Raw genomic sequence first — 8,397 nt, forward strand, 5'->3', positions numbered from 1 at the left:
GGTTTTGGATGTTGCCCAGGATCCTGAATGTGGACACTGCCCTGGTTCCTGGCAGGTCTGGATTCTGTCCTGGATCCCAGTGGTGGATGCTGCCCTGAATCCCAGGGTGTGGACACTGCCCTGGATTTGAGGTTTGGATGCTGCCTGGATCTGGATACTGGCCTGGATCCTGGGTGTGGACCCTGCCCCGGATCCCGGCAGGTCTGGATGTTGCCCTGGATCCTGCCCTGGATCCAGCTCCGAACGCCGCCCCGGGCTCAGGTGGCGGCGCCAGCGCCTCTCCCCCGCCATCCATCAGCGCTGCAGACGCTCCCGATTAGATCTGGCAGGCACCAGCCGGGCCCTGCCGCGCCTCGGGGCGCGGGGACGCGGCCCAGACGGTTTGTCTGGATAATGAGCAGAGAGAGAGAGAGAGAAAGCTCCCCCAGCCCGGGCATCCCTGAACCGCGGCCAGGCCGCCTCCAGGCACGGATCAGCGCAGGCACAGAGCCCTCCGGGGCTGCTGGAGCTGGGAAAAGGCAGGGAAAGGGCAGTGCCAGCCCTGGGACGGAGCAGCACGGTCATCCCTGCTGTGCTGGCTTTGTCCCCACGGGGCAGGGACAGCGGGGTCCCTCTGAGGGGAATGGGGTGGCACAGAGCTGCTCAGGGCTGGATCTGCAAAGAGAGATCATCGAGAGATCCACAGGGAGATCATCGAGAGATCCACAGGGAGATCATCGAGAGATCCACAGGGAGATCATGGAGAGATCCACAGGGAGATCATCAAGAGATCCACAGAGATCATCAAGAGATTCACAGGGATGCTCAGGCTGGAGCAGGGATGCAGCATGTGGCTGCAAATCCTTCTATTCCTGGGGGACAGCAGCTGCACCCCCTCCCATCCCATCCCATCCCATCCCATCCCATCCCATCCCATCCCATCCCATCCCATCCCATCCCATCCCATCCCCTCCCACCCATCCCATCCCATCCCATCCCATCCCGCCCATCCCATCCCAGTTTAGCCCAGCCCAGCCCCCTTCATTCCATCCCACCCCGGATCCAGGAGAAAGGCCAGCTCACCCTGCCCCTCCGTTGGCATCCCAGCCCAGCTCCTTACAACACTCATTTCCAGGACAGGGGTCGAGGGCTCTGTTTTTCCACAGGGACTCTTGAGGAGCAGCTGGGAGGGGACGGCAGAAAGCTTGGAGAGGTTTTCAAAGCCTCTCTGTGGTCACGTAACCCCCGTGCCTCTCTGCCAGGGTTATTTTGGCCCTGTGGGAAGGGGCTGAGTGTTCCTGCTCTCCCCAGCCCTGCCAGTAAATCGCTGCTCAGCGCTGGGGATGCTTCCCAGGCAAAAGGACAAAGAGGAGTTTATCTGCCAGCACCAAACCAGCTGCTGGTGCAGCGTCTCTCCAAAGCAGGGACCACCCAGGGCACTCTGCTCTGGGCTTTAATTCAGCCCCAAACCAGGCAGAATGAAAACAAAATCCCTTCCAAAGGCTCGGGGATGGCTTCCTGACTCAGGCAGCTGCTGCTGCCCTCCTCCTGCATGGAGATCAGCTCTGATCCGCTCCTCAATACCCACCGGGCCGTCATTTCATTAATTTTATGGGGTTTTTAATGAAGATCGGAGCTGGGTTCAGCCAGGCTGAACTGGCTGAGTTCCCCCGGCTCCCTGGGCCCGGCTTCCAAAGAGGTGGAAGAGAAAGAGAGGCAGGGAGGGGATGGAGCCCTGGAGCTCCCCAGGCACCAGGAGCACCCTGAGATCGCTGTGCTCACCCTGTTCCAGCCCTTTGGGCTCTCTGCAGCTGGGACAAACCCCTGCCAGCCAGGCCAGGCTGCTCTGGGTGCTTGGTGACCAGGGACAGTGGCAGTGCCACCTGCTCCGGGCAGGGATTCGGGGAGGCAGCGCTGGGGATGCCCCCAGGATGGAAGGACATCGCTGCTGGGCACAGGAACCAGCCAGGAGAGGATAAAACAGCTCCGGAAGGGTCACAGGGCACCAAACCCCGGGATCCGATCCCCTTTACCCCCTCCCTCCTCTCCCGCTATTACCGGGACATTAATTCCCACATCCTCTTCAGCACAAGCAGCTTTTTCCTGCCTCCTAAAGATTAATGAGGCTGATAACGACTCTGCCGGTGCTGCAGGACCTGATGGCTTTAGATCCGCCTTGGGAAGGGGATGGCGAAGCGAAAGCGAGGAGCTCCCTGCCTCAGCGCGGGGCTCTTTGTTCACTCTTAATTTCCTGCTCTCTATTGTCTCCTGGACAAGGGATGGGAAGGGGGGGCAGGAATAGAGATAATTTAATTGCTCTCGAGATGGCAAACAAACCTCTGTTAGAGGTTATCTGCTCCAAACCTCTCGTTTTTGGTCCTTCTCCTCCAGGGAGAGGCTGTGGCAGGAGCCACCGGTGCTGCACAAGTCCCCAGAGACCCCAAATATTTCAGCATCACCTTCCAGCCTCGCCCAGGGGGGAGGACCAGCAAGGACCTGCCTTGGCTGGGCTGTGGAGGCAAGATGCAAATTCCTGGGGCCAAGGAATTCCCAGCGTTCCAGGGAGAATTTGGGGCTCTCAGGAGCCTTTTGGGTCACCCTCCATTGGGTCACAGCACGCTGCCATCCCCATGGGGGCTCTGGGGCCGTGGCTGGAACCAAAATACAGCTGGACAGTGAGGTGGCAGGGCTGGAGGAAGGATGGGCACGGCAGGAGAGGAAATGCTGGTGGGGTGGGGAGAGCAGGGTGGGAAGGACAGGGTGGGCAGGACAGGGTTGGCAGCATAGGGCGGGCAGTGTGGGCAGGGTGGGCAGCGCAGGGTGGGCAGTGTGGGGAAGGTGGGCAGGGCAGGGTGGGCAGCACACTCTGGGTATCACACAGTGGGTATCACACGCTGGGTATCACACGCTGAGCAGCCCAGGGTGGGCAGAGCAGGGTAGGCAGCGCAGGGTGGGCAGCACACTCTGGGTATCACACAGTGGGCAGTCCAAGGTGGGGATCACACGCTGGGCATCACGCTGGTCAGCCCAGGGTGGGCAGCACCCGCTGGGTAGCACACGGTGGGTATCACCCGGTGGGTATCACGCCGGGCAGCCCGGGGTGGGCAGCGCGGGGCTCTCCGGGCTGTCCCCGCCCCGGCCCCGCAGAGCCGCCCCGCGCGGGGCGGGGCGCAGCCGGTGCGCTGGTCCAGCGGCGGAGCCGCGCCGGGAGCGGGTGCGCGGAGCCGCGCGGAGCCGTGCGGGGCGGAACCGAGCGGAGCCCAGCGGGGCACCCGCGCTGCCGGCGCCTCCCCGGTGCCCGCCGGGCCGGGCCGGGCCGGGCCGAGGCGGGCCGGGAGCAGGTGAGCGGCGGGGCAGCTCCGCCCGGTGCCCTCCGCAGCGCAGACTCGGGGCCGGGGCCGGGGGCTCCCCGCGGCCAGTCCGTCGCCCACCGGAGCCGCCCGGGCTGGGAGGGAAGGGGCTGCAGCCGCCGGAGGGCCGCGAGAGGAGGAGGAGGAGGCTTTCCCTCGGTGCTCCCGGCATCAGTCGCACCCACCGGGACGCACCGGCTGCATTTGCGGAGTCCTAAAGGCTCCGGGATCGCCAGAGGCAGGAGGAGCCGTAGCGGGCTCGGGAAGGCTGCGCCAGGAGGGGACGCGGCCAGATGGGCTGGGAACCCCCCCTGCAGGGAGCCTCTCTCCCGCTGGGCTTGGCAGCAGGATGGACAGATCCTCCCCAGGAATCCCTTCATTGCCATTGACTCCCTGATTTCTAGAACCTTCTCCTCTCTCCCCAGGGCCAGAGGGAGGATGACATCGGGGCTCCTCTGAGCCAGCAGCGCCCAGGCAGAGCCATGGAGTACGAGCTGCCCAACGCCACCGCCTTCTGGTTCTCCCCGGCCTCCCCCTTGGACAACTTCTCCCTGGAGGCGCCCGCCAACGCCTCCCAGAACGCCACGGGCCAGCACTTCGACCTGACCAGCAACGCCATCCTCACCTTCATCTACTTCGTGGTGTGCATCGTGGGGCTGTGCGGCAACACGCTGGTCATCTACGTCATCCTGCGCTACGCCAAGATGAAAACCATCACCAACATCTACATCCTCAACCTGGCCATCGCCGACGAGCTCTTCATGCTGGGCCTGCCCTTCCTGGCCATGCAGGTGGCCCTGGTGCACTGGCCCTTCGGCAAAGCCCTCTGCAGGATCGTCATGACCGTGGACGGCATCAACCAGTTCACCAGCATCTTCTGCCTGACGGTGATGAGCGTCGACCGCTACCTGGCCGTGGTGCATCCCATCAAATCCGCCAAGTGGAGGCGGCCCAGGACAGCCAAAATGATCAACGTGGCCGTCTGGGGCGTCTCCCTGCTGGTGATCATGCCCATCATGATTTACGCCGGCGTGCAGCACAACCACGGCAGGAGTAGCTGCACCATCATCTGGCCGGGAGAGTCGGGCGCCTGGTACACGGGGTTCATCATCTACGCCTTCATCCTGGGCTTCCTGGTGCCTCTCACCATCATCTGCCTTTGCTACCTGTTCATCATCATCAAAGTCAAGTCCTCGGGCATCAGGGTGGGCTCGTCCAAGAGGAAAAAGTCCGAGAAGAAAGTCACCAGGATGGTGTCCATCGTGGTGGCCGTCTTCATCTTCTGCTGGCTCCCCTTCTACATCTTCAACGTCTCCTCCGTGTCCGTCATGATCGTGCCCACGCCCGTCCTCAAGGGCATGTTCGACTTCGTGGTGGTGCTGAGCTACGCCAACAGCTGTGCCAACCCCATCCTCTACGCCTTCCTGTCCGACAACTTCAAGAAGAGCTTTCAGAACGTGCTGTGCCTGGTCAAGGTCAGCGGCATGGACGAGGCCGACCGCAGCGACAGCAAGCAGGACAAGTCCCGCCTCAACGAGACCACGGAGACGCAGAGGACCCTGCTCAACGGCGACCTGCAGACGAGCATCTGAGCGAGGGATGGCGGGGTTTGTCCTGCCTGCGCCCCTCCCCGGCTGCTGCAGGGGGTGGCACCGGGGCTCAGGGCAGCGGTGCCACCTGAGGGGACGGCTGGCAGCGCCCCGTGGCATCGGGGCTCCTCTGCTGGGCTCCTCTCTGCTGGGCTGCTCTCTGCTGGGCTGCATTCCGAGTGCTGGGAAGGATATACGGGTCAGGAGGAGCCGCCTCGCCAGGAAAACAAAGACAACTCGCGGCCACACCAAAGTGCCACCAAAGTGGGCACACCGGGGTCCCCAGTGCCACGCTCGGGGCCGGCTGGCTTTGTGGCTCTGCCCCTGGACACAGCGTGGGACCTCAGGAGGAGCCGAGGCCACAGGTGTGTGACAGAGTGGGGACGCACCTGCTGGGATCTCCCGAGGAGTGTCCCTCCCGAGGCCACCAGGATCTTTGGGATTGCGTTTTCCCAGGTTAATCCTTGTTCTGCCGCAGCCCTCTGCCCGGAGGGGACACTCCAGCTCGGAGGGGACATCCCCACGGGAAGCAGCCGTGCCCCTCTGACGCCGCCCTCTGCAGCCCAGCCCTTTCCCTGGCTGGTCCTGCCGCAGATTTTCTGCTCGGATGGAGAATTTCCCCCTTTGCCCTCCCCGGTGGCCGCAGCCCCTCCTTCCCTCGCTCCCTCCGCCCGCCCCGGCCGGTCCCGGGTGCTCCGGGCACCGAGAGCGCTCCGCTCCCTGCTGGGAGAGCCCTGCAAGTGTTCGGGCGGCGGTGACACCCTGGAGGAGCCTGGCACGGGCACCTGGCACTGCCAGCGGCTCCTGCACCCGGCTCACAGCGGGGTTTGCCCGGCCTCGGCTCCGAGGATCTCCGGGCTGACGCCTCCCTGCTCCTTCCAGGCAAGTCACGCCGGAGGCAGAGGGGATGGAGAGGATGGGGACGGGCAGGGTGGGCTGGGGACGCGCTCCCCACCCTTGTCCGAGCCGAAGGGAGCGGGCGGAGCAGGCAACGGGGCTGCCAGCGGCCGGGGATGGTGAAAGGCAGCCGGGGATCCATCCCCTGGATCCCGTACTGGGCAGGGCAGGGTGGATCCATCCCCTGGATCCTGCACTGGGAAGAGCAGCACGGATCCATCCCCTGGATCCTGCACTGGGCAGGGCAGGGTGGATCCATCCCCTGGATCCCGTACTGGGCAGGGCAGGGTGGATCCATCCCTTGGATCCTGTTCTAGGAAGAGCAGCACGGATCCATCCCCTGGATCCTGCACCGTGTGAGGGGCGGCGGGGCTGGCCCCACATCTGCTCTATTTGCCTTCGCAAGACTGTCCCGAAGCTTTCAGCTCTGTCCCTGTCGCTGTCGCTGTCCCTGGCTGCCCTCTCAGCCCCAAACCCGGGGCTCTGACCCCTCCCCAAGCCCCTCCTTGTCCAGCCCAGAGGGAGCTCCAGGGAAAGCCCAGGGGAGAGGGAGAAGTGGCCGCTTCCTGCCGGAGCAGCGCGGGGCTGTGCCAGAGGCCGGATCCGTTCACAGGCTCCTCTGCAGAGCCGAGCCGTGGGAACGGGGGGTTTGGGCGGAGAGAACAGCCGGGGCTCGGTCACCCTGCCCGTGCCACCCACCCCGGTGCCACCCACCCGGTGCCACTGTCACCAGCAGAACGCAGCCTGCACCCCGCAGAACAGGCGTGGGAGGTGAGGCTGCAGCAGGTGCCACCTGCTTTGGGCGCCACCTGCTCGTGCTCCATCCCAAACTTCAGCTCGGGATGAAATTTCCCCATTTGGCCCATCCCAGCCTGGGCCACCCCATCCTGCTGTGCCCCCGCTGCCAGCTCCCACAGAGGGCTCAGTGCCAGCTACCTGCCCCTGGCTCTGCTGGGCGCTGCGTTCACTGCAAGACAAAGCAGAGCCATGTGAGCAATTGTTTGCTTTTAACCCTTTCCTGCTGCTCCGAGGAGCAGCGTGCAGGTGCCCGTGTGCGGCACCTCCCTGTCCCTGGCTGGGCACGGGGTGGCAGCGCGGCTCGGGGCACGGCTGCAGGAATTGCAGCAGCTCCGGGGCACCGGGAGAGCTCCGGGAGGGCCGGGAGCGGGGCTGGGCTCGGTGTCAGCGCCGCAGCGATGCGTCAGTGCCGTGGGCACTCGGAGGGGGCGGTGTGTGCGGGGGGCGGGCGGGCCATGGGGAGGGGATGTGTGATGGGGAGGGGGATGTGTGAGTGATGGGGAGGGGGCTGTGTGATGGGGAGGGGGATGTGGATTGGGCAGGGGGCTGTGTGAGTGATGGGGAGGGGGATATGCCATGGGGAGGGGATGTGAGATGGGGAAGGGGCTGTGTGAGTGATGGGGAGGGGATATGTGATGGGGAAGGGGCTGTGCAACAGGGAAGGGGCTGTGAGATGGGTAAGGGGATATGTGAGTGATGGGTAGAGGGCTGTGTGAGTGATGGGGAAGGGGCTGTGTGATGGGGAGAGGGCTGTGTGATGGGGAAGGGGATATGTGAGTGATGGGGAGGGGGCTGTGTGATGGGCAGGGGGATGTGCAGAGCCCCCAGAACTCACCTGCAGCCAGGCCAAACCATCCCAGCCGTGTCCGTGCAAGCCCCGCCACCAAAATCCCAATGGATGAGGGGGAGACCCCTGTTCCCAGCAGCTGCACCTCCCTCAGCGCTGGTTTGATGTGGAAATGCAGAAATCCTGGGAATTCCCTGCCCAGCTTTGTCAGTGACACTTGGGGTGCTCAGATTGGGATCTGAAATGTGTCCCCGCCTTGCTGGGATGGGATCAGGGGCTGCAGGTGAGGAATGAGGGGTGTGGGGCGCTGCCACCACCATCCCAAAGCCACCGAGGCAGGATGGAGCAGGGCAGGGGCACCTGGGGGCTCTCCTTGGCCACCTCTCCACAGCTCACCGAGGAAAAAAGGGCAGGAAAAGCAAAATGTGCTGGGAGGGAGCTGCAGCCAGGGCCCAGCAGTGCTGTAAAAGCAGCAAAATAAAACCTTCTGCTCTTCATTGCTGACTAATAAACATCAGCCCCGCCGCTGCTGCTGCCGCCGGTAACGAAGTTTTCCTTGCCAGCCACTTGATTTTAGTGGGAACTTGACCTCAGATTGGATCTGCTCTGCTCAGGCTGCTGCTGGTGGGGTGAGGAATCTCTGCTGGTGACTGCAGAGCCAAGAGGCTGAGCCTGCAAGAGCTTCACGCCCAGGCTGGGATCAGTGACAGCTCCTGCTGGAGAGGCAGGGAGGGCATTTTCCCAAATGCCAGGGGTTGGGAAGCATGGATTGGGGTGTGCCACAAGCTCCCTGGGCTGCCTGGAGCTGGGGCTGGGTCACTCCTGAAGCTTTCCAGTCCCAGCAAGGCCTCCCAAAGCCTGGGAGAACCAATTCCCCTTTTCCTTGGTGTGCCACAAGCTCCCTGGGCTGCCTGGAGCTGGATCACTCCTGAACCAATTCCCCTTTTCCTCAATGTGCCAAAAGCTCCCTGCGCTGCCTGGAGTTGGGTCACTCCTG

General features: G+C 63.9%; 1 protein-coding gene across 1 annotated transcript; it reads left to right on the forward strand.

Annotated features, from left to right (window-relative positions):
• Nucleotides 1-3,165: 3,165 nt before the first annotated feature.
• Nucleotides 3,166-5,941, forward strand: SSTR2 (somatostatin receptor 2). The gene is made up of 2 exons (XM_064728728.1): nucleotides 3,166-3,320; nucleotides 3,755-5,941. The coding sequence occupies exon 2, from the start codon at nucleotides 3,812-3,814 to the stop codon at nucleotides 4,919-4,921; it is 1,110 nt and encodes a 369-aa protein (XP_064584798.1). The 5' UTR covers nucleotides 3,166-3,320; nucleotides 3,755-3,811; the 3' UTR covers nucleotides 4,922-5,941.
• The last annotated feature ends 2,456 nt before the right edge of the window (nucleotides 5,942-8,397 follow it).

This window comes from Zonotrichia leucophrys, chromosome 18 (assembly GCF_028769735.1).
Source record: "Zonotrichia leucophrys gambelii isolate GWCS_2022_RI chromosome 18, RI_Zleu_2.0, whole genome shotgun sequence".
NCBI lineage: Eukaryota > Metazoa > Chordata > Aves > Passeriformes > Passerellidae > Zonotrichia > Zonotrichia leucophrys.